The sequence below is a fragment of the Drosophila kikkawai genome, chromosome 3R, assembly GCF_030179895.1.
Source record: "Drosophila kikkawai strain 14028-0561.14 chromosome 3R, DkikHiC1v2, whole genome shotgun sequence".
Classification (NCBI taxonomy): Eukaryota; Metazoa; Arthropoda; class Insecta; order Diptera; family Drosophilidae; genus Drosophila; species Drosophila kikkawai.
The window spans coordinates 8,392,075-8,417,095 of NC_091731.1; the positions used below are offsets into that span (position 1 = coordinate 8,392,075).

General features: G+C 39.5%; 3 protein-coding genes across 6 annotated transcripts; 1 reads left to right on the plus strand and 2 right to left on the minus strand.

The window, feature by feature from the left end:
• The first annotated feature begins 3,281 nt into the window (after window positions 1-3,281).
• cry (circadian regulator cryptochrome) lies at window positions 3,282-8,496 on the plus strand. Its single transcript, XM_017180540.3, has 4 exons — window positions 3,282-3,588; window positions 6,714-7,057; window positions 7,151-8,070; window positions 8,141-8,496. Exons 1-4 carry the CDS (start codon window positions 3,447-3,449, stop codon window positions 8,361-8,363), a joined length of 1,629 nt encoding a protein of 542 aa, XP_017036029.1. The 5' UTR covers window positions 3,282-3,446; the 3' UTR covers window positions 8,364-8,496.
• On the minus strand, window positions 8,437-21,817 carry vib (phosphatidylinositol transfer protein vib). Of its 4 annotated transcripts, none has more exons than XM_017180541.3 (9): window positions 21,678-21,817; window positions 21,192-21,247; window positions 12,635-12,665; window positions 12,440-12,551; window positions 12,220-12,371; window positions 11,722-11,802; window positions 11,434-11,543; window positions 11,193-11,372; window positions 8,437-11,105 (listed from the first exon to the last, which is right to left on the minus strand). In XM_017180541.3, the coding sequence occupies exons 2-9, from the start codon at window positions 21,206-21,208 to the stop codon at window positions 10,967-10,969; spliced, it is 822 nt and encodes a 273-aa protein (XP_017036030.1). In that variant the 5' UTR covers window positions 21,209-21,247; window positions 21,678-21,817; the 3' UTR covers window positions 8,437-10,966. The 4 variants fall into 4 exon arrangements, with proteins under 4 accessions (XP_017036030.1, XP_017036033.1, XP_017036031.1 ...); XM_017180544.3 differs by lacking the exon at window positions 11,722-11,802 and adding an exon at window positions 12,023-12,100; XM_017180542.3 differs by lacking the exon at window positions 21,678-21,817 and adding an exon at window positions 21,620-21,638.
• Window positions 21,818-23,846: 2,029 nt separating this feature from the next.
• On the minus strand, window positions 23,847-24,955 carry LOC108084332 (uncharacterized). The gene has a single exon (XM_017180493.3). The coding sequence runs from the start codon at window positions 24,885-24,887 to the stop codon at window positions 23,970-23,972; it is 918 nt and encodes a 305-aa protein (XP_017035982.1). The 5' UTR covers window positions 24,888-24,955; the 3' UTR covers window positions 23,847-23,969.
• Window positions 24,956-25,021: the final 66 nt, after the last annotated feature.

Genomic DNA, 25,021 nt, shown 5'->3' on the forward strand with positions numbered 1-25,021 from the left:
AATGGAAAATCAAATTTGGGAGTATCAAACTCCTTCATTAGTTTAATTATTTCGAAAAATGTCCATCTATTTGCACAACTAAATGTCTGTGATTGCATCGTATGATCTTGGTGATTGGGCAGAGGACTGGGAAATCTGTGACACACTCTATTCGCCAGAGATTTGCTTTGTGGGCTGACTGTGGCTTGGGCAGCGTAATCTCCTTACAGGAGCCGGGGAAAAAGCTCAGTTGTTGCACATTCTATGAATGCAAAAGAGGGTCTGTCTCTAGCCTCGAGTGTATGTATGTGAGCATTTTGGTATTTATCAGATTTATGTCAAGCTTAATGTGTGCAATGATTATTCATTTAAATGTATACACATGCAGCCATCAGCAGCTCCAGTCCGACCTCTGTCGGCCTGTCTGAATCACTCGCCAAGTAAATCGATTTCATAGCCAGTTGTCAGAAATAGGAGTCTGATGGATTGCTCCAATTGTCATCATGCAGAGGGGCCGAAGGGATGCCTTTCTCTGGAAAATTGAGCTGTTACATGTTGTCTGGCGTCCATGTAACTTGTCTAAAAATACTCCAAGGGAAAATCATACAGAATAACATTCTTTTCGCAATCTTCCCTAACAAGCTGCAATTCACGGCCCGGCAATCGTGTAATGTAGCGAGGCATCAACACAAACACAACGGCGAGAGATAGTGGGGGTGGTGGAACTGCTGCTGATTGCACAAAGGATGCCCCTCAAGTCCTTGGTGACGTGTTGAACGAAAGAATGAAACCTGCGCCCGGCAGTTCGGTGAAAGAGCCACTGCAACCGACCTGGGAGCCTGCAAATGGTGGATGATAAATTGTGGTGCGAGGTAACCTGCCCGTACCGACAATGAACAGTTTATCCGTCGGGGAGGATGAAGCCATACCAGGGCAGCTGCACATGTTAAAAGAAGTCCCATTGATGGTCTTGTCCTGTCCCCAGCTGGCGTATGACAAAAAAGGATATTTCGCAACAATTTCAATTTCTCAGTCAGCATTTCAGTACTTTTCCACATGTTCCTTCGTAAATGTACTCGGCAAATGAGAAAAGTTTATTCCAGGAAAATAGAGCCTCAGATTACAAAAGTTAACTTAAAATACTGTTACCAGATATTTCGATCTAGGGATAATAACCCTGAGAATAAATAAAAGCCCTTTGGGAATAAAGGAAACCCATGGCAACGCAAGAAGAAATTGGGATCACCTGGCGTATGAGTAATTTCCGATGCAATCAGCAATTTTTCGCCTTTTTAGTACTTTTTTCAAGCTATACCAACGAACGTAAATTAGTTTCGTAAAAGCTAACAAGGCAAGCTAAAATTCTTTTGTGCTCTGGTTTGGGGCTTCGCTCTATTGTTCATTTTTCCCCTGATTCATTCCATCCTTGCCTGCCCTTCCACTCTCCCCCGGTATCCTGGATTTGGCCAGGGTACCACCACTGAACGCTCATCATCGTCATCATTTGAATTCCCGCCTGGTTGTTGCAACTAGAAGCTCATCCTGCTAATGTTGTTGCTGCTGCCCCATTAATACCCTTTATGGGTATTTCAGTTTTGATAAGCAGTTTGCAACGCGGCAATTAGCAGGATTATTCTCTCAGACTGTAGAACATATCTTCGAGTGTTAGCATCAGCCTTACAAATATCGTTTATACAGCGCCTGGGTTTAGTTGCAAGGATATTCAAACTTCGACTTGCTTACATTTTTGTTGTTGTTCCTGTTGTTGCCAGGACACGTGCATGGCCGAGCTTTGCAGTTGACATTCCGTTACGCACGTTGCTGCTCTTCGTCCTAGCTACTGCTCCTGCTTCTCCTTCTGCTGTGAATGTGGCTGCTGTCGTTGTCTGCGCAACATGCAACGCTAAAGTTTTCTGATGCAACTGCGTAGTTTGCCTGGGTTACCGAGGTCGCCCAGGGGTCTGAAAAGGGGGGGGTCAACCTAAGACAATTCAAAGCTATGACAAGGGGTTAATAGTTAAAATTTGTAATCGTTTTCCCTAGAAGGGAATAGTGTGTTGTAGTTCGAAAACTAAACAATAACAACAGAAGGAATCTAGTAACTGAGTGTCCAGACAAAGGGTATATTCTAAGCATATTCAACCCACAACTTAAACTAAGAAAGCTACGAATCAAAATAGAAGGATGGTTGAAATTGAATATTTTACTTTAAAGATAATTCTGCAATTCTGTTTATGTAGGCTCGCCTGTTAAGGCTTAGTATATATAGTTATATATGTATATCTCCTCCTATTAATACCTTTCTCTGCTCGTTGGCACTATGTAATACCCTTTAGGTGTACCGGTTACAAAAAGCTCGCTAACTAAAAAGTAGCAACAGTTGTGTTTTGCCAAACTCTTCCTAAGTCTACGAGAGCGAAAGACAAGGGAACTTTTTCCCAAAAGCTAGATATCGGGGCTGTTGGTGGGAGAGGGTTTGGGGGCCCAGCGGGGCAGTGCTCCAAGTACTCCAAGTGCAAGCAACCGTGGGCTGAGAGCCTCACTTATGCTCGCACACATTCTCGCTCTCGCACACACACAGATGCACGTCCCCAGCTTTTGTGTTGACGCACTAGAACGAACGGGAGGGTTCGAGTTACCGGTTCAGGGTGCACAGTTCCCGCTTCAACACTGAACGAAACCTCTTAGAAATTTAATATAACTATAGAATTTAAAAACCAATCATTGGATACGGGTTCGTAAAGGTTTTCAGTGTTGGTTTTCATAGGATTAATAAACCAGAGAACAATTAAAACAATTTATATTATTTGTATAGTATATATTTGTATAGTATATATTATATTATATATTTTTTTTTATATTTATATACATATTATTGATGCATAATAAAGACTTTGAATCAATTTTTTATATATTATAATTTTTATTATAATTTTTTTAACAAGAAATATTTTTAAAATATCACTATTAAGCTAATCACTACTATGTAACTCTCAAAGGTACTCTGTGCTAGTTTGTATTATTTAAAGTTATCAGCACTTTAAGTTTTACATTTATAAATTTAAACTTTTCTTGCAAATTTTGCTCAACTCTTGAGCATCTTACAAAATTGTATATAATCTTAAACCTGCTTCTGAAAAATAAATTTATTGTGTGTAATTTATTTCTCTGTGCAGTTCCCACAGGTCTCTGGCTCTCTCGCTCTGCCACTGGCTGTGCCACCCGCTACCCGTTCGGTTCAGCGTCGGGTGGGAAATGCTGAGCTGCTGCCGTCAGCGAAGCCACTCTCAGCTCTAGCATTTCGCATTCCCATTCGCCAATTAGTGGCCGGCGCGAGCGTGTCGCGTGTACGGAGAATAAATTCGAGATTCCGGTATTTTTCCGAGCGGGAAAAACATTCTCACAGATCGAAGTGATCGCGCTCACTTGATTATTGAATTCCAAGCTTACTTCTTCGTCCTTCCAAGATGGCTACGCGCGGAGCGAATGTGATCTGGTTCCGGCACGGACTGCGCCTGCACGACAATCCCGCCTTGGTGGCCGCCCTCGGGGACAAGGATCAGGGCATAGCCCTGATTCCCGTCTTCATCTTTGATGGGGAGAGCGCAGGTGAGCGCAGCACGTGTCTTTGGATTTCTGAACAATTCTCATTTCTCACACTTGCATTTGAAATTGAGTTCAATGAAACTATATTCATATGGAATCTAATGTGCAGCTGTCATTGGAATAATCAAAGGATATCCGAATTTCTTTGTTTTTTATAAAAGATAGTTGCTTGTGTCTCGGAATATAGTCGCTTTTTACGACTTAAAATCGAACTTTCGAATAGCTTAAATAAATGTGATTCGAACGAGTTTCTTTCCCCTGGTCCATTTTTATCCTTCCAGGCAAACAAACTTAATTAAATTAAATTAATTTTCACAACAGCCTTTAGTTTTCAATTTAAATTTTCCACTTAAATGTTTAGTAATTATTCCGAACAATGTAAAGTAGTGGGCCAAAGAATAAATGAAAATGCAAAAAGCTCGATTGCAATTACACACTCTGTTTACGTATGAGCTAATATCATTTTTTTTGCGACTTGCCAGTGTTATCAAATATTTTCCCTTTCCCCGACCTCCGCAAATTCAGCGTTTTCGCAGCTGTGCACTCCAGAGGGGCTCGGGGAAATCGGATGGCCGCGAAAAGCTGTAGGAAAGGGGGGAGGAAAAACCTAATGCACTTTAGTTTGGCGGAGCAAAACAAACGATGCGCTATAATGCGATTTGCGGCTGGCGGTTGTATGAATGCACGAGTGCGCCATAGAGTACAGAAAGACAATGCAAAATTGGGGAGGGGAGGGGAGGGACACTGAGAACAAACCTGAATGCGAGTATAATGTCTTCTATGTTAAGAGAGAATTCAAATGCAACCCATAACTTGACCGATAAGCGTCGTTTTGCGGCTAAAAGCGGAACGCCAGCTAAACTCAATGCTCTGTCTGAGCAAAAGCTTAGCGATAACTGAAAGCTGACAAACATGCTAACTAGATTGAATTTATAAAAACTGGGTTCCTTTTGTAATGCCAAGAACTGGGAGCTTGCATGCATAATGTCTAATAAATAAGTAATTCAAATATATTGAACTTTTATATATTTTCATACTATTTACCCGAGAAGAGTATAATAATTATAGTCAGGAGTTGGCAATGCAGTGAACGAGTCAATTCTGACCATATATAGTATATATTTGCGATCAGCATCGGACAACCGGTTAATTTAATCATGTCCGTTTATCCATCTGTCCGTTTTCTTGGCAATTTATTCTCTTAGGTTTAGAGATATCTGAATAAAACTTTTCAGATAGTTTTCAACTAATATATTATATAAGTCCGGCCAAACACTGTATCATATAGCTAAATAAGAAAAGCAAAAGAAAAAGAAATCAAATTTCGCTGATTTAATACTCTGACACATGTTATTCTTTTATACCCTTTCATGGTCTTATAAAAAAAGACATTTCCGACCCTATAAAGTATATATGTAAATTTTTGATCAACATTAACAGAGGAGTCGATTTAGCCATGTCCGTCTTTCCGTTTCTACGCAACCTAGCACCTCAGTTTTAAAGAAGTTTTAAGAAATTCAAATTTTGAATGAAACATTGCAGATAGTCTTCTGACTACTCTCATTGCTATATAACAAGAAGATGCAGGATCGGACGACTATATTATTTATTTATTAATTATTATATATTATTTGAGAATTTTGGTTTTAGTTTTATGAAAATCGGACGACTATTTCATATATCTGCCTTAGGAACGATCCGGAAATTAATATAAAAAGTATATTATCGCCTTTTTTTAACATCTTTCTCTGATGTGACAGAATTTTGTATTATTTTAGAATTTTGGTTTCTATTTTATGAAAATTGGACGATTATATCATATATCCAATATGGGCGTTCAGTAAATGTAGGGAAAACTGAAAAGCTGAGAATGTAAATCTGTAACTCTAAATCTGTAAATATGATATACCATAATGTTTAGGGTAAATGTATGAAAGTTGCTATTACTTTGTTTTTGTTCAAAAACAAATTGTTATATGCTTCTATAAATTTGTTTGAAATTGGTTTAATATTTTTGCATCTCTGGTTGTTTTTTCTTTAAAATGATTAAAATGAATCGATTGCAAGGATATACAATCTCCGGCGAACCGAAGTTAGCTTTCTTCCTTTTTTATAATTTAGTTTGGTTTAAATTTTAAATATTACGACTATATCATAAAGCTGCCATAGAAGCAATTAGAAATTAACCAAAATAAATTATAACTTAGCCGTTTTTAAACATATTTTAATATTCTTCATTCCATTCATTACAATCGTAATATTATACCCTTGCAGGGTATTATAATTTCAGTCAGAAGTTTGCAACGCAGTGAAGGAGACGTTTCCGACCCTATAAAGTATATATATTCTTGATCAGCCGAGTCGATCTAGCCATGTCCGTCTGTCCATCTGTCCGTCTGTCCGTCTGTCCGTCTGTCTGTTTCTACGCAAACTAGTCCCTCAGTTTTAAAGCTATCTGAATGAAACTTTGCATATAGTCTTCTATATACTCTCACTGCTATATATGTCGGAACGGGCCGGATCGGACGACTGTATCATATAGCTGCCATACAAATGTTCGATAAATTTTTAGAAAAAATAATTGTAACTTGGCTGTTTTTCAACATATGTGCACTATTTTTTACATATGACCATTTTATATTATTTCTGAATTTTGGTAAAAATTTTATGAAAATCGGACGGCTATATCATATAGCTGCCATAGGAAGGATCAGGAAATTTATAGAATAAAATTATAACTTCGTTGTTTTTCAAACTATTTTCATCTACTCTGAGATATAAGCTTATTTTATTAGTTTAGAATTTTGGTATAAATTTTATGAAAATCGGACAACTATATCATATAGCTGCCATATATACCGATCGGTAGGTGTAGGGAAAATGTAAAACGGGGAATGTAAAACTGTAACTGTCACACTGTCAACATAATAAGTATAGGTAAAATGCAATGAAATAATATCTGCAAGGGTATACAAACTTCGGCGTGCCGAAGTTAACTTCCTTTCTTGTTTGTTTATGTTTTGAATCAAAACCGAATTATTGTATCGAATAGTTTTTAGTTTTATTTTTGTTTTTAGTTATCCTTTTAATTCTACAAGTAGATAATGTTACTCACCATTTAATTTCAGGCACAAAGTGCGTTGGCTACAACCGTATGCGCTTCCTGCTGGACTCCCTGCAGGACATTGATGATCAGATTCAGGCAGCAACCGAGGGAAGGGGACGCCTCCATGTCTTCGAGGGCGAACCGGTGAATATATTCCGTCGGCTGAACGAACAGGTGCGTCTGCACAGGATTTGCATTGAGCAGGACTGCGAGCCGATATGGAGCGATAGAGACGACTCCGTCCGGTCGCTGTGCCGTGAGCTGGGCATTGACTTCGTGGAGAAGGTTTCGCACACCCTGTGGGATCCGCGCACGGTGATTGACACGAATGGAGGTATTCCACCCCTTACGTACCAAATGTTCCTTGTAAGTACTCGAAGACATTCCAATTTGTAATCATAAAATATATTGGCAGAGTTTTCCAAGTCAAATTAAAGCAATAACATTTTTTTCTACCAGCACACGGTCCAGATAATTGGCCTACCGCCGCGTCCTGCTGCCGATGTCCACCTCGAAGATGTCAGCTTCGTCGAGCTGGCCCCAGAAATGCGCCGCAATCTGGGCTACTTCGAGCAGATGCCCAATCCGGAGCACTTTAACGTTTACGGCGATAACATGGGTTTCCTGGCCAAAATCAACTGGCGCGGCGGCGAAACACAGGCCCTCCTGCTGCTGGAGGAGCGGCTAAAGGTGGAGCAGCACGCGTTCGAGCGTGGCTTTTACCTGCCCAACCAGGCTCTGCCTAACATCCATGACACACCAAAGTCGATGAGCGCCCACTTGCGCTTCGGCTGTCTGTCTGTGCGTCGCTTCTATTGGAGCGTTCATGATCTCTTCAAGAACGTCCAGTTGCGAGCCTGTGTGCGCGGCGTGCAAATGACCGGCGGGGCTCACATTACGGGACAACTGATCTGGCGGGAGTACTTCTACACGATGTCGGTGAACAACCCGAACTACGACCGCATGGAGGGCAACGAGATCTGCCTGAGCATCCCGTGGGCCAAGCCGGACGAGGATCTCCTCCAGCGCTGGCGCCTGGGCCAGACTGGCTTCCCGCTGATCGATGCCGCAATGCGGCAGCTCTTGGCGGAGGGATGGCTGCATCACACGCTACGCAACACGGTGGCCACCTTCCTGACCCGCGGCGGCTTGTGGCAGAGCTGGGAGCACGGCCTGCAGCACTTCCTCAAGTATCTGCTGGACGCCGACTGGTCGGTCTGTGCCGGCAACTGGATGTGGGTGTCCAGCTCGGCCTTTGAGAGGCTACTGGATTCCTCGCTGGTCACCTGTCCCGTGGCCCTGGCCAAGCGTCTTGACCCGGAGGGGGCCTACATCAAGCAGTACGTGCCTGAGTTGCTGGGCGTGCCCAAGGAATTTGTGTAAGTCTTGGGAGTGGATAGATCTTAAGTTTTCTTCGCAAAAACCCAGTCTCAAAACCCTCTTCCGTAGGCACGAACCGTGGCGAATGACTGCGGAGCAGCAGGAACAGTACGAGTGCCTGATCGGCGTCCACTATCCGGAGCGCATCATCGATCTCTCCAAGGCAGTAAAGCGCAACATGCTGGCCATGACGGCGCTCCGCAACTCGCTGATAACGCCGCCACCGCATTGCCGGCCCTCCAACGAGGAGGAAGTGCGTCAGTTCTTCTGGCTGGCCGACCAGACGGTGTAGGGCGGAGCAGACCTTGTCCCCTTAATACCCTTTCTGCACACACACAAATAAAGGGACTTTTCGAGGCCGCTCGTATATTATATATCATTAATAATGCTTTATTTCTTCAATTAAAATAATTACTACAATACAATTAGTGTTTGTTTTCATTTGGTTTCGATTTATTTTTAACAGCTCGTAACGTGTTACTCATATATCAATTGTATTCAGCTTACTGTAAAAATCGTTTATGGTGTATATATATATAATTATTATTATCATTTGTATTACGTTATCAAATTATACGTTAATCAACAGCATTAATTAAGTAGTTGGTTTTTCTTGCTTTTATTTTATTACGAGAAAAATTGAACGCGAATTTATTTCAAATATTGAAATGTAATTTTATGTCGATCTACTGATCTCCTTCGTTTTCCTTTCGTTAATTGAGACTGCCGCTGGCTTGTATCTTATTAGTTTGTGTATATTTTATTTTAATGCCTAAATTCTGGTATTTCCTCTAGATGTGCGCCATAAAATTAGGTTATTTTGCGGATTGATAGGACCTATAAGGAGTTATTGTTGAAGTTTGAGTCCCTCGACAGTTTGCTACAAATAAAAATGGAGAAAATTATCCTCGGAGCAGACCGAGGCCTTGGCTTGCGCCCCCTACAAGTATAGGGCATTTGTACACTCTGAATCGCCATGAAATGCAGCAATTGGGAAATCGAATTGAAATCTAGAAAATGTAGGGTCATGTTCCAGGGTAGGGAACCCACGGTTTTATCTCTTCGTCTTGCGCATTCTTTGAATTAGCTAAAGTAAGCATTTAGAGCGATGACGCTTGGCCAAAATTTAGATTTCTGGTACACATTAAGGTAGATTTCACACACACACACATATGTTTAGTATACGATAGCTAAGTAAATAAACAATCGAACCAACCAATTTTCAATCAACCAACGAACGTGAACAAACAAGAACGCACACAGCTATTAACAACTTGGCGCAGTTTATACATTATGGAATATGTCGCAACGCAGCATTTCGCCTTTTATAATTATTACATGGTATGTTTTTTAAAAGTACTTCCAAGTGTCCTCTCTGTATGTATGTATGTACAAATGTATAGTATCCTTCTAAGCTGATGCATTCTCTGCGTGTCAAGTGGATGTCTGTGTGTTCGAACCGATTGGCTATAAAAATAAAAGCAGCTTGTCCCCCATTTTGTGCAGGCAGTATACTAAAAATCCCCTTGAACTTTCTCTTGACCATTCCATTCTCCCCTTCCGTTTGCCGCTAGTTGGGTGCTTTAAGCCTATGAGGTTTAATTAAATTCATTTGCCTTTGAATTCCTCCATTATCCTTTGGGTCTCTAGGTGTCGCCGCGTGTGTGTGTGTTTCAGGGTCATGGAAATATATGCGTGTAAATTTGTAATGATTCTGTTAAAAGCTTTCATACTTTTTGGTTTGACAGGTGTTATTTAGAGTTAAAATGGACGTTTCATAGATATAGATTAAGTTATACATATTGGGGTATCTCTCAAGTGTTACTTCTAGGTCTGAGCAGAAGTTAGCGGTAATTGGAAAAGTGCTCGAGGCGATCTTGAAAGGGTGAGATGTGTCTAAGGTGGTTTACTTTAAAGATTTCATCAGATATTGGCAGTTTCCTAGTGACGACTCCTGCTTGAAAAGTTGTGAGAATGAAATTGTACATTTCTTTCAATCCTAAAATGATACAGATACACTATAATGCCCGTCTGCGCAAACTTACATAGCCAGAGGCTAACTCCACTCGCAGGCGGTTCGTCATACATACATATGCAAATCATTCAAACTCAAGCCCATGAAAGGAAACTGTTTGCCCAGTCAATCCCAGACTCCGTTCCCGCACTAGCGGCATCTTGGGATTGCGTTTGTTGTATTGACTGACTGCTGACTTTTTGAAATGCAAATCAAATGCAGGCCACAGCTGCATAACCAATGAATGCAAATAGACGTGCCTTTGTATAGGCTTCTATGTACATATCCTCAGATGTCTCCGCACATCACATATTCAAAATGCTCTGAACTCGCCACCCGCCGCCCGCCGCTCTTTCTCGATTCTCAATTTGGTTACCGTGCAGGATGTTTGCGTTTAACTTTTTACATTAACTTTTATCTGGTTTATTTCACACTTTTTAAAACTGCAACTTAAACAATTGGATTTCACGGGCACAGGCTGTCCTGTCCCGTCCTGTGTGTGTTCGCTCCTGTAACATACAGTGCAGGGGAAGGAGCAGGAACTTAACTAACTTACTGTGGTTGCAACTCGGCTTCTCGGGCTCTCTCTAATTTGTTGGTGTTTTGGGGGCTACACTAGAACTCAGCCCGGTTGCTGCGGTTACAGTACACTTGGTGTTTTGCTTTGTTTTAGTTTCTGCTGCTACTGTTTGCTTTGAATTGCTTTCATTTCGTTTCAGTTTTGCTTGCTTGGTGTTTGTTTGGTATTGTAAATTTATTTATGCAATTTTATCTCAATTTCATTATCGCTCGCTTTCCTTCCCATCGCATCTAGTTTCAGTTTTGTTTCGCCTGATCTTTACATACACATATATTGTTGGTTTAGAATTTTGTAACTAGACTTAGTCGGCGTCCGCGCGCATGCCCCGCACCTCGCCCACCTGCCGCGCCTTGTCCAGGTCCTCTTTGGTCTGTTCCTCGATGGCGCGGATGTCGTCCATTGTCAGACCGTACCAGCGATCAGTTGAACAGAAAACTTGGCTGCAATGGAAGAGAAGAAAGATATATTTATGACATTTGTGGTCTCGTAAGTGTTTAGATTTGGGTCTGTTTTTCCACGCCATTTACCGATGGAAGTTTGTGAAGAGGCGTCGCTCCGACTTTTGTATGAAATTTTCTACTCTAGTTTGCAGGCCGAACCATTTGAACTCGCACGTCACCAGCTTGTAGCAGGTCATTACGGGTTTCACGTGCTTTTTCCAATCGGCTCCCACCAGGGGACCGCGGCCCGTCTTCTTTGACTGGTAGCTGAAAGGGAAAACATTCCATATATTAACCCGTTTGGGGGCATCTTCTGACTTTCACCTACGTGGTTGGATCCTCATCGGGCTTGTAGTCCGCTGGCAGGACCGGATCATTAGCAATGTCAATGTACACCACCTCGCGTATTTTCAGCTTATCCGGCGTCAGCTCGTGCACCTGCAAAGGCGGATTCCGGGCGAAAACCATTTTAAAACTACTCAGACTTATGACTACAGGTAACATTCAAAGCGATTTTCTACAGACAGGCATGCACAGGGATCGATTTATGGCGTTTAAGAGCTACAAAGCCGAACAGAGCAGACAGCAAATCAAATGATAACTCAACGACACTCACGTTCTCGACTTCGCCAGTGTCATTATCAATGTGTTGCGAATAGACATCTACTCTAAAGTTTTTATTCATATAACCGGGATTCTTAACCGATAATCGATAACAGAAAGTGTCCAAGAACGGAAACCGAAACCAAAACAAGCCAAACCAAAGGAAAACGAACTCAAATGGCGATCAAATGTTGTTAGTGGTTAGTTAGTCGTGATTAGTATTCACAATGCATGACGAGATGAGGTGACGTTTTGTGGAGAGAAAAGAAAAGAACACGGGGTTAGTAACGTCTGGCAATGGATCCTTGACTTACATTTTCCGAGTCGCCCCCATCGCCGACGTGCAGCGTGTCGATGATTATTTTGAACGCATCTTTCATAAATTTGGGGTTCTAGAAATGCAATGTAATCAGAGTGTAATCAGATTGGCGTGCACTCATCCACGACGCAACCTTGCCGCTAGCTTACAAAAAAAGTAGCCCCCAGTTTTCCCATTAAACCCCATAATTACCGTAATAATCGTTCGACAATAGGGATATGCATTCCATGCCTCCTCGTGGATCTCCAGCGAGCCCTTGGGCGCCAAGAGTCTTATATAAGCTGGAACTTTTGATTGCAGATGGTAGATCTTATATGTGTATTGTCCGGAATTGTATTTTCCGCCTGCAGGAAACAAGGAAAAGTGTGTGTCAGTTGTAGGTCCTCAATTATGAATTTGCGTAATGGTTTACCCAGCAGGGGAACATCGTTGAAAGGTTCGTTCTTTAACACCTCGATGCCCTCACCGCCGCCCGTATTCTCTTTTGATGCCTCGGCCACCGAGAATAATTGTGCTACTTGATACTGTGGATGGGGATAAGACAAAAGAAACAATAAGTGGAAAGTTATTCTCTGGGCTTTCATCAGCAATTTCCACCAGAACTCACCTCTTCCACAGTTAATGGCAAGGTCACACGGCTGCAACGAGAAAAAGGACAAAGAACGACAGTGTCAGTGGAAGCGATACACGTTTTTAATAAAGTTTAATATAACAGTTTTAATTAAATATCAGGCCTGTGTACAAAAACCAGCGGTTTCCCGTGATAGTATGGGGGTATGTGGGCTTCAGCCAGAGCATTAAATATGAAAATGAAAAATGGCGTTGAGTCTTAAATATTTGCTTAATAACAATTAAAATCTCTTGCCATTTAAACCGCTTTTGACTTAAGATTTCCAACTCGCGTGCTTTGTTCTTTCAACATCGTAGTTGACTCACCTGTTATGTTATTATTTCAATGCTTTCATGTTCAAAGATAAATCAGCTAAACATACAAAGCCTAATTGTGTCATGAACACCTTTGCCTTCAAAATTTGCATAATTACAAGCACTACACTAATTGTACACATTCTGTGCACTCAACTCGAGCCCCAAAGTATGCAGCGCTAAATGAAACAAACTATCCTCGGCCACCTGCCAGAATGACCATCTGTCTAACCACAACCAATTGAAGTCGATTGATACTTGTGAAATTAGATTAGAATTAGTGGACTTCCTCGATGGCAAAACGTATGAAAAAGAATATACCTGATTGTGTGCAAGCAATACTCCTGAACCATTTAAATGATTTATTTTTAATTTAAAGCCAACATAAGAGGACGTTGCCTTGCAGAAAGCTGCGAATAGGCATTCCTGAAATGCTGCAAATAAAAGTTTTGCCAGTCGTTTCTAATTTTATTTGCATGCATAAATATACACGGCCTTCAACCTGCGCTAGCCACCCACTTCCGGCCCAAAAACACTCATCCTCTTATTACCAAAATAAAAATGGTCGCAAGCAACGGAAGCTGTAGGAAATGTTTTGGGAGCCCCCATATAATTATGACAGCCTTGAAACGCGTTCACATCGCTTGACATTTGTCGCTGTTTTGGTAGCGACATTTTATTTGCTAAAATTGTAGCAGTCAAGTTAAGAGAGTGCTCTTTAAACTTGTTAAAATAAGGCCGTTTTAAATTGTTAGTTAAAGAGTATTTACTTTTCCCGTGTATCAACTTTATTCTTCCTGTTAAGCAGTTAACCTACCCCGATAATGCAATATCTAGAATCGAAAACTAACCAACTAACAAAATGTTTTAAGTAGTATGCAAATTAATTCAAATACTACTAAAGAGTATTCTGATTCGGGTCACTTATTCTCACAACACTCCTTGTGAATGTTCACTTTATAACGACTCCCAGCAGAGTCCTAAAAAAAAGGTTGATTAAAACGATTTGCAACTGAGAAACTAATCTTCTTCTAAAGAATATAAACGACAAACTGTAATCCAAGCAAAGCCAAAAGTCGACGGGTTTACAAATAAAATATTTCCCTGCGAGTTAAAGGATAAATTGTCCCTATGGGGCGGAGATTCTTGGCATGCATTTGGAGATGGCCCCACGACATTCGCAAGGTGCGAACGGAAACTCCTTGGCCATAAAACAGGCAAGCCCCGTGCTGGTTGGGCTTTATGAGATGCAATCCGTATACCCTTTACACCATATATAATATATACACAAACACCAAAACAATGCGACACAGCAGTTGAAAACGTGTCGTAGGTGAGGGAACGGATCCTGAAAAGGGGTCTCCTTCCTGCTTTTGTTAGCAACGCGTCTTGCAGGCGCAATTAACCTTTTGGCCCTCTGTTGACACTAATAATGATGTGCTTCCTAATTGCCAGCCGACTCGAGCAACTGGTAGGCGTGGCTTTAAAGTACTGCGACTTCTGCCAAGTTGGCCAACTGTGCAACGCCCTTAAAAAGGTTAAAGTTCGGTGAGCAACGCTGGAGATGAGGGGGGATTTAACTTTCGCCCCGAGTTCATCGGGGAATTTCCCCGAAAACAAGATGAATGTTTCAGCTGGGTGGGGAAGGGGAGCCGCAAAGTTGGAACTATAAAGGGGCTCGGGGCAAGCTTAAACACTGTGTTGCGGGGTTTAATTATTAATGAAGTTATGTGAAACTTTACTTAATCATATGCTTCATGCATTTTAAGTTCAAGCGAGCGTAAGTAATACTTTTGTTTAATTTAATGCATGAATTAAATGTAAGAATGTAAGAATTCAGATATCTGTCATCATTGGATAGTAAAACATTTTACAGTCCATTTTGGATAAAATAAATTTAGTTAAGTATCCCAGCTTGCTTATAACTATCTCATCAAAATTATTACATTTTTAAAATTGTAAAAGTTCATTATAAGTGAAAATTTTTTAAAGAAAATGTTAAGGGGGTCTTCTCATTCAAAAGCCGTTTTTTGGACCCTTTTTAAAAAAATTCTTATTTGAAAACGCAAAGAATAATTGAAAACTTTTTTTATTTATTGTATTCAAAAATGTTCAAAGTAACTAAAAAAGTTGTTCTTGCCTCGATACGAGGGTTGTTCAAAGAGTAATGAGATTTCAAACTTGGTGGTCGAAAAAAAAGGTGTCGTCCTGGCGGCCACGATTCAGGGTCTCCAGAGCGTCCGAAATGAAAAAAAAAAACGGAGTTATAATCAGAATAGATGTCATTTTCGGGTGACGGAACAGATTTTTTTTTAAATTTTTTTTAAACAAAATGGCGGCCATTCAAAAAAAAAATTTCGATTTCGGGCTTTTTTTTGTAGTTTAGTGTAAAAAAAAAATATAAAAAAAAATCTGTTCCGTCGCCCGAGAATGGTGACAATTCTGCGTCGATTCCACTTTGTTTCATGAAAATCGGTTCAGTTGAACTGGAGATATCATGGCCGCCAGTTCGAAAAACGTGGTTTCGAGATAAACGCGTTTAAAGTTTGAAAAAAGCCCATTTTGCATAGACCATGCTTCCCAAAAATGGCTGTATCTTCTAAAGTATTTCGAATTTCTAAATATTCTTTTGGGTACATATACACAACATCCCAAGCTATAAATAAATGCAAAAAAAAAATCGAATAAAAAAAGTTGCCCAATGAGAAGACCCCCTTAAGGAAACTCATAAAATGAAAATGAATTACACAGACACCTAAGAACAGAGGCGACACAAAATGAGTTTCTGACAAAAAAAAAAAAAAGTCATTCGCAAAAAACAAATAAGCAAGAAAATAAGTTCCCATCAAAGGGTTGGATGGAAATAACAACATCAAACTGGGTCAAAATATCCCAAATTTCGAAAGATCAAACGATATAATCGTGTGTTTTGTGGCGAGGGTTTTCATGAACCAGAGCACAATGGGAGCAATACAAAAATTATGCAAAAAGAAAAACAGAAACATAAAAGAAATTGCCACATATGATGGAGAGGTTAAGAGGGAAGGTTGGCTTGGCGCAAAACAATAACAGCAGCAGCGGCGGAATATTGAAGAACCCTTAATGAGACCTATGTGGCCGAAAGAAACACACTCAAGGGTCCCCCACTGACCACTTTCGGCCCCCTTTCTGGCGGCCGTAAGCAAGGGAAATTGTTTGGGTTTTTGTTGGCATAATTGAAAATGGAAAGTGATTGTGTTCAGGGACCCTGTGTGTGTGGGCTGTCGTGGCGGTCAAGTAGAAAGCTCTCGGCCAAGGCTCTTGTGGCGGCGGTCGGCCACCATTGCAGACCGACCACTGCCAAAACAGAAAGGCCAGTAATAATTGATTTACCCCGCAATAAAGATGTCACAAAGAGATTGCCAGTGTGCTTAATAATGCCTTGGCAGTGACTCATTCAAGCAAATCCACATAAAACTACAGCTTTTAACGCAAGTCTTTTGCGTAATATTTCGGGTTATTATACGTATATGTAAGACAACTACACAATATCCCTTATGGAATAGGGATCAAGGTCAAAAACAATCAGTAGACAGCTGTTTTACAATAGAGCCACCCCATTTCATTTGGTTCGTTGTAGACAGACTCTTAGGTTGTACCTAGACCCTATTGAGTTTTATAGCAACTCAAAGTCGCTTATCATTAATTTAAACACTGGAAAAAAAACGGTGTAGGTTGTGAAAAAAAACCCATCAGCAATCCAGTAATTTGTTGTAATTATTTTAAAATTTCAGAGCCATTAACTAGTAAATAATAATATGATATGTATTGGCCAACTCTTTCCAGACCCCTTTTTAAGCACATTTCGGCTGGCGCTAACCAACAGTAAACCGTCAGAAAATTTCGAAACGAAATAACTGAAACTAAACACACACTCTCTCACCACAGACACAAACCGAAAACCAAACGCTGTCTGTTATCTTATCGCGGAACATAAAAAAACACAAATGGCGGAACTAAATTGGAGCTCGTGCCATTTTCGAATTGATTGCGGAATGGACGAGAAGACCAGAGGGGAGGGTATCCGACAGATATGTGTAGGGGATACAAAGTGCGCCAATCAGTTGGGTCAGTAAAAGTCACGCTAGAGCTACTTTATGACGAGTGCCGTGCCGAGGGAACTGACATTGAAAACAAGCTTTTCCTTTCACAGATCAAAGTTGAGGGGGTTGAATGTTAAAAAAGTTATACTTCAAAATGAAGAGGTGGGCAAATTGAATGTTTTATGATAAAGGATGGACAACATTAGCTGGTTAAAGAGTTTAAATACAACTGCTCCTGTTAGAGCCTTCAAAATGTGGTCAATGCCTTATGATTCCAATTCCACTTATTTTGTTGGCATTCATGAACTGATGCTCACATTACTATGAAAACAAATGGAGTACGACACTCAGAACGTTTTTCATAGTAAACAATAAAGTGTTGACCGACCGCACACAGTATCAGATGAAACACACAAAGTGCAGCCTATCGCTTTGATTCATGCTCCCACACTGCCCCGTGGCCATTTAAAATTGTTTATCCGCCTGAGGCGATGTGCCATCACCACCCCGGCACACGTTGCTTTTATTCCCACATTTTTTTTTTCTTTTTATTTAATGAAAGCGTTGAAATGCTCAGTGCCAAATGGTTCATACTCCCACAGCAGACCGAGGGGAAATGCAAAATCTGGCAGGGAAAAGCATTTTAAAATGCAAAGGCAAAAGGCTCTCGGCATGGAAATTACGACATCAATAACAATTAAACATTGATGGCACACACGAAGATTACTTCTGTCAACTTATGGGGACTATAGTACCAGGAATTTCAATAAAGGCTTTCACAAGGCTGGATTATACCTCCAGTCAGATGGGCACGTAATGGCACTTAAAGCTAAGTACACACATCTCCGGCGTACACGGAGAATTTTGTAACTACTCTAATTAGCACTTGATGTAATCGGTGACTTAGAGACAAGTTTCGGACTCACTTACACCACTGTGGAGTGTTAAATTATTGTAATAATTAATTGTAGTGATCATTTGATTACGATCTAATACTAAACAGCCTTTTTATGTGATTGTTTGTTTTTCGATACAAGATGATATAAAACGTTTTTCGAAATAAGTGCATCTCTGCGATATTTGTCACATATTTATTTATATAAACTCTCTTTTGAAAATGGATTTCTAAGTAGGGTATAAAGGCTAATTCAGAATCTAGTACAGGGCCTTCGGATTTGCAATAATGTTGGTTGCAACAACCAAATAAGTATTTATAAATCAAGTATGTTAGCTTTAGCTATGCAATATTGTTTCTAAACCATCAAAGAATGAAATAAAATTATCATTTGCATTTTACATAATCGCATTGTATTTTACAGGGATTGCAAATAAGAGTTATGAGTAAAATAAAAGTTACTACCAAAAAATTGAGCTGGAAAGATAAAAAATTTAGGTATCCCATAATTTTTTAAGGAGAGTTCAAAAATAAAATAAACTTTTATAACCAATTTTTATTTTTTAATTGCGCTTTAACTCTTATTTTTAAATTTTAATAAAAAAGTTGTAGAATAATTATTATTTTTCAATTTCTATATAAAAATTGAGTTATAACAATTATTTGCAATTTTTAAAATAATAATTGAAAATTAAAATTATTCTCCAATTTTTTATTTTAAAAATTGAAAATAACAGTTACGTGTCAATTTTTATTTTAAAAATTGAAAATAAAAATTGAATCGCAATAACTTTCCAACGGAGCGGTATATCTTAAAGATTTATATATGTAATTAATCTACGCTTCAATACCTTTCGTTTGATGTATATATTGTGGTTATTGCTTATGCATAAAAATATGCGTATACGTACTGCTTATTACATTCCCCAAACAAACAAGGATACTAAAATACCTTTTACAAATGGAAAGTCCAAAATGCAGATAACAAAAATATATATAATAAATTGTCACCTTTATATTTAAATATTATTACCTGTAGCTGGGTAATTATCTCAGTATTCACGTTTGTTTGTGAAACGGTGAATTTTTTATTATATGCACTTATGTTCATGTACATATTTGTGTACATGCAATAACCACAATATATACATCAAACGAAAGGTATTGAAGCGTAGAATCATTATATATGCCAATCTTTAAGATATACCGCTCCGTTGGAAAGTTATTGCGATTCAATTTTTATTTTCAATTTTTAAAATAAAAATTGGAAAATAATTATTATTTTCAATTTTTAAAATAAAAAATTGGAGAATAATTTTAATTTTCAATTATTATTTTAAAAATTGAAAATAATTGTTATAACTCAATTTTTATATAGAAATTGAAAAATAATAATTATTCTACAACTTTTTTATAAAACTTGAATAATAAGAATTAATTTCCTATTTTTTCTATATAATTGTAAAATAACTCTTATTTCATAATTTTTATTATAAAAATTATAACTGTTACGATCCCTGGTATTTTAAAATAACTAATCTTTGATCTTGCGGATCTGAATCCGCCAGTAAAATGGCTGGAAGTTAACAGAGATTTAGCAGAGGGAAATACGAATCCGTGGGGATTTTTCGGAAATAAACTATTTTAACCTAAGAAATATGTATGTATGTACATAGTTATATTATGCGATTTTAAAACCCAAATTCTTAATAAATAATAAAATAAATTAATTTAATTTAATTTTCTCACGCGTCACTGTATGAGTATGCCTGTCAAGTCTATTTCGGCTCCGCAAAATCCCATTTAATTTCAAAAAAAAAGCATCAACGGTTTTATGCCTGCGCCTTGCAATACATTTCTGAATTTGACGAATTTGACAGCACTAAGTGACTCTTTCTCGTCCAGATAAATTACAGGCGCAAAAACAATAACGATTTACTTTTACGAGAAGGTATCCCGCTCTTTGCCACCTGTGTCTTTAGAAAAAAAAAAAAAAAACTGGACATGTCAATAAAATATCTGCAACAAACTCTTTAAATAGTCGATCATAGCTTATAAACAGATTGATTTGTACGATAAGGGAAACGCCGGCTATAAAAAGCGATAAGAATTGTGAGATTACAGTACGACTTTTCCATGTGGAATCTGTTTTGTTTGACCTTGCTTTTCCAGCAGCTGCCAAAGTCAAAATCAATTATAAACCAAGCAATTTAGTTTTGCCATATACATACATATGTATGTATGAATACATATATATTTTTTTTCATTTTTGTTAATGAATAAAAAGTAACGTTTCCGTAGTGTGAGGATGGATATGAATACGAAAGCACTCCCCCTTAAAAGGCAATACATACATACTTAGGAACGTGTGTGAGCTTTTTGCAAATAAGAGTCAATAAAATGTAAATAAAAAAGATAAACTTCAATGCGGGCAAAGGGTAAGGGTCTCATTGAATACCAGTTTACTAAATTATTTGGTTTTCTGTACAACCCAGATAAACAGAAAAATAAACACAAACACAACAAATTTATCATTTCAATTGTTAAATTAAAGAACCTCATTTTATTGGATTGAGTTTTTTGATAGGTGGAAGCACTATTTGGATATAGTAAAGGATCTTAGACAAGAGTGACTAACGGGGTGGGGGTTATCGGACTCGTTTACGCAACGACCTTATCGCACTTTAACAACTTGTTTGATTAAATTTCGCCGAAAGCTAGGCCGAAACCCAAAGAGAGGCGCAAAAGAGAGCGATGTGAGTCACACAAAAGCGACAACGTGGCGCCGCTAAAAAAAAAAAAAGGAAAGTCATGAAAGCCATTGTGAATCAAGTAACTGATGAGATTCTTACGACGGCTTACGTAGAACTGGCTTACGTAGCTTTAATTCCAACTTGAAACTCATTACGTCATCACAAACAGCTGCAACGGGCGATAAAGAGAGTGTGAGTGCGAGAGCGAAATCGAACGCGAACGGGGGGGCGGAGGGAAAGTGAGCGGGCTGATAAGAAAACATTATTTTGTTGGTGTTTTTGTGGAAAATGCCCGCAAGCTTAATTGCAAAAGAAACAAAAGCAACAAACAGCCAACACGACGCCAGAGTTCTTAAGAGAGAGGCGACTCACGCCAGAGACGCAAGCTAAGAGAGGGCGGGAGTCTCGAAGAGAGCGGAAAATCGATTTGTCACAAGCCGTTGGCGGCTTGAACGGTTTTTAGGGAAATTTAATAATCACAGGTAAACCAGATAAGATATCAATACTCACAATTCTTTGATCTGCATCTTTTCCAAGTATTACAAGTTGTTCTTTCCCTTGAATCGCTGCGGGCGGATGATGTAGGGGGTGATACGGAGACAGAAAGGGCAAGAGCGAGAATTAGACTTTATTTAAATTAGTAGCACCTTTATATTTTGGGTTTTAACTTTTCTCTACGAGTTCCAAACATATGCAAATGCACTCGACGCGTAACCTTCGCACGCACTTGCTATATTTAATTCATATATCTGCAAGACCCGTTCGATCCGATGCCAAGTGCCAGAACTCTGCTCGCACCGTTGTTTATGTTTATAACTTTTCGCGCTACCTTTTTGTAGCGGCTTTTAGTTGGAAACTTTAGTTCTCTTGCTTTTTTCTCCAATTGTCGGCTAAAAAACACGAGTCATACGCACGCACACACACACACACCCACTCACACACTTCCAAGCGGAATCGCCACTATTTGATATGGTTATTACTGAAATGCTGACGTACAACGGTAGCGCTGTTTGCCTGAGCTCGGTGTCGGTTCGCGCTAACTAAATCGACGGCAGTAATATTAGTAAATGACTTTTGTTAAGTTTTTTGTTTTGTTAGTGCAAACAGTGTGGCCAGGCGCAATTCGGCTATGCGGTTAACTTGGCGTGTCAAATGTCACAAGCGGTGTCAAATGTAGCAATGGGGTAGAAGGCATGTAAAACGAGGTCGAATTCGCAATCGGTACGTAAAAAGGGGTCGAATTCCCAATCGGTAAGTAAAACTATGTAAAATTGGTGTGGCCAGGGGCCTTCCCCTTAAAAATCTCAAATAGTTTAAATTTCCGAAGAAATTCCCACTTTCTCGGCTTTTGGGTACACTAAATTTGGCTTATTAGGGGAAGTCCCTAAATTTATTTGTCACCATTTTTGCAGGACAAGCTTAAATTAAGTTATATATGTACAGTTGCGGCAAAAAAAATAGCACCATGACATATATTTTTCATTATTGATTAATTGTTTTATAACTATTCATATATTTAACTTGTTTAAGGCTTTTATTTTTACTTTAGGCTCTAATTTATCGAAATACACTGCAAGTGTCGTCGATAATAACATGAAATTGAAATATTTACATTAAGAATGTGAACGTTGAACATTTTAGGCGGCAACAAAAATAGCACTATTTCAAAAATAACTTAAGAAAACGAAAAAAAACGAAAAAAAATACGGGAAGTTCTGGAATATTTGTATTCATTTGTATTCCTTATCGATATAGTGTATTAATATTTCGTTGTAAAAGCTTTGGCAGCAATGACAGCAGCACAACGTCTCGGCATAGAATTGACCAAGTTTTGACACCTTTCCCGTGGAATACTGCTCCATGATTCTTGAATGGTGGCCCAGAGCTCCTGATTAATCCTTGGTTTTGCATTGGAAACATATTTTTTTACATCAGACCAAAGATTCTCTATCGGGTTTAAGTCTGGAGACTGAGCAGGCCAATCCATTAGGTGAAGGGATCTGTCTTGAAACCACTTAGGAGCTTTCTTGCTGGTATGTTTAGGGTCGTTATCCTGTTGGAAGACCCACAACAACGGTATTTCGTATTCTGCATAAGACAGCATCACTGTTAGCAAAATATCGCAATAGACATGTTGATCCATAATACCTTTTATCCAATGTATTGGACCCACTCCGTAATAAGAAAAGCATGCCCAAACATCCTATGGTCGGATGAAAGCAAAATCGTGCTATTTGGAGGAAGAGGATCTCGATCCTATGTACGGCGACCCCCCAATTCGGAATACCGCCCAAGTTTCACCTGCAAGACCATAAAACACGGTGGAACGAGTATCATGGTTTGGGCATGCTTTTCTTATTACGGAGTGGGTCCAATACATTGGATAAAAGGTATTATGGATCAACATGTCTATTGCGATATTTTGCTAACAGTGATGCTGTCTTATGCAGAATACGAAATACCGTTGTTGTGGGTCTTCCAACAGGATAACGACCCTAAACATACCAGCAAGAAAGCTCCTAAGTGGTTTCAAGACAGATCCCTTCACCTAATGGATTGGCCTGCTCAGTCTCCAGACTTAAACCCGATAGAGAATCTTTGGTCTGATGTAAAAAAATATGTTTCCAATGCAAAACCAAGGATTAATCAGGAGCTCTGGGCCACCATTCAAGAATCATGGAGCAGTATTCCACGGGAAAGGTGTCAAAACTTGGTCAATTCTATGCCGAGACGTTGTGCTGCTGTCATTGCTGCCAAAGCTTTTACAACGAAATATTAATACACTATATCGATAAGGAATACAAATGAATACAAATATTCCAGAACTTCCAGTATTTTTTTTCGTTTTTTTTCGTTTTCTTAAGTTATTTTTGAAATAGTGCTATTTTTGTTGCCGCCTAAAATGTTCAACGTTCACATTCTTAATGTAAATATTTCAATTTCATGTTATTATCGACGACACTTGCAGTGTATTTCGATAAATTAGAGCCTAAAGTAAAAATAAAAGCCTTAAACAAGTTAAATATATGAATAGTTATAAAACAAATAATCAATGAAGAAAAATATATGTCATAGTGCTATTTTTTTTGCCGCAGCTGTATGTATGTACACATTTCTTAAAGGCCGTATGAGATTAGTATTATCAAAGAAACATTTTTTTCATTTATTTAAACTCAATTGATTCTAAAAACGGCAAACAGCATTTCTCCTCACAAATGTTCGTCCCCTTTATTCAGGTCAAGGATAAGAGTTATGTAGTAATATCTTGAACTTCAATGCGAAAGCCCCTTAACCTTCCCACTCATCTAATATTTGAACTTTCTTCGAAACAGGCGCCATTAAGCGCATTCTGAACTTGGCGGACGCCATGTCCAGGGGGATGTTCTTTGCCCAAACTTGACAATGGAAAAATACGTCGTGGTTGGGCGGAATCTCAGAGACTTGGACACCGATGAAGCGGCTTAGGGCAGGATGGTCTTCCTCACCATGATCGTGGTTGCTGAAGGAGGCTGTTTGCGTGGACAATTCATTTATTTTGAAGAAACGGTGCGGAATATAGTTGATGTTGACTTTTATATCGCTATCACGAACACTGCAAGACACCCAGATGCGGTTAGTTCGCAGATCTCTAGGCCGCGATATCACGTAGTAAAACAGATCATCCGGGGCATGTTCCGGCAGTTCCAAAGCAGAGTCGTAGGTTATTGGTTTGAAGCCCAGCGTATTGGTGAGTTTCAGTAAAATGCAAGGCCTACCGGTGGCATAGCCCCAGAAGAGGTCCGTGTTACAGCCCGTCATACGGATTTCTCCGATGACACCGAATGGGTCCAAATGACGCTCTATCTCCCGTCGAAAAGCGCCAATCTCCTTGAGGAGGCTGACGCCCCACTCAATACGTTTCTCGCCGCCCACGAGCGTTCCGGGCACTGTGCAGAGTCCGGGTACCTTGGTCACTGCCGGCCTGTCAGGCGGAATGCGGAAGTGCATCACCAAAACCACCATTATACCCGTAACCACTGCCAGCAGCCCAACAAAGATTATGAGGTAGACCACGAATTTTGTGATGCGACACATGGTAATTGGAGGCGGCGGCCGGTAGAATCGACGGGAACGGCGCTGAATGTACTCCTGCACCCGCCGATCGCGACGGCGTCGAAGGCGATCAACCTCGTAGACACCAGAGTACACTACGGCTGAATTCGGCATGTGTGTGTGCTGAGAATGTATATATGGGAAGCTAGAGGTTTGTAGAAAAACCTGCTGGGTTCGATTTTTTGTCGATATTAAAGTAGCTGATATTATAAAAGAAGAATGAAACTTTTCCAAGACGTGTTCAAATT

What these genes read in the sequence shown, in the direction of transcription:
- cry (XM_017180540.3), top strand. Translation starts at nt 3,447, where the DNA reads ATGGCTACGCGCGGAGCGAATGTGATCTGGTTCCGGCACGGACTGCGC. An exon ending in CTTTGATGGGGAGAGCGCAG is followed by an intron (nt 3,589 to 6,713) that starts GTGAGCGCAGCA and finishes ATTTAATTTCAG; the next exon opens with GCACAAAGTGCGTTGGCTAC. An exon ending in GGCGTGCCCAAGGAATTTGT is followed by an intron (nt 8,071 to 8,140) that starts GTAAGTCTTGGG and finishes CCTCTTCCGTAG; the next exon opens with GCACGAACCGTGGCGAATGA.
- vib (XM_017180541.3), bottom strand. An exon ending in ATTGTCGAACGATTATTACG is followed by an intron (nt 11,803 to 12,219) that starts GTAATTATGGGG and finishes TTATCGGTTAAG; the next exon opens with AATCCCGGTTATATGAATAA. An exon ending in ACACTGGCGAAGTCGAGAAC is followed by an intron (nt 11,544 to 11,721) that starts GTGAGTGTCGTT and finishes CCGCCTTTGCAG; the next exon opens with GTGCACGAGCTGACGCCGGA.
- LOC108084332 (XM_017180493.3), bottom strand. Translation starts at nt 24,887, where the DNA reads ATGCCGAATTCAGCCGTAGTGTACTCTGGTGTCTACGAGGTTGATCGC.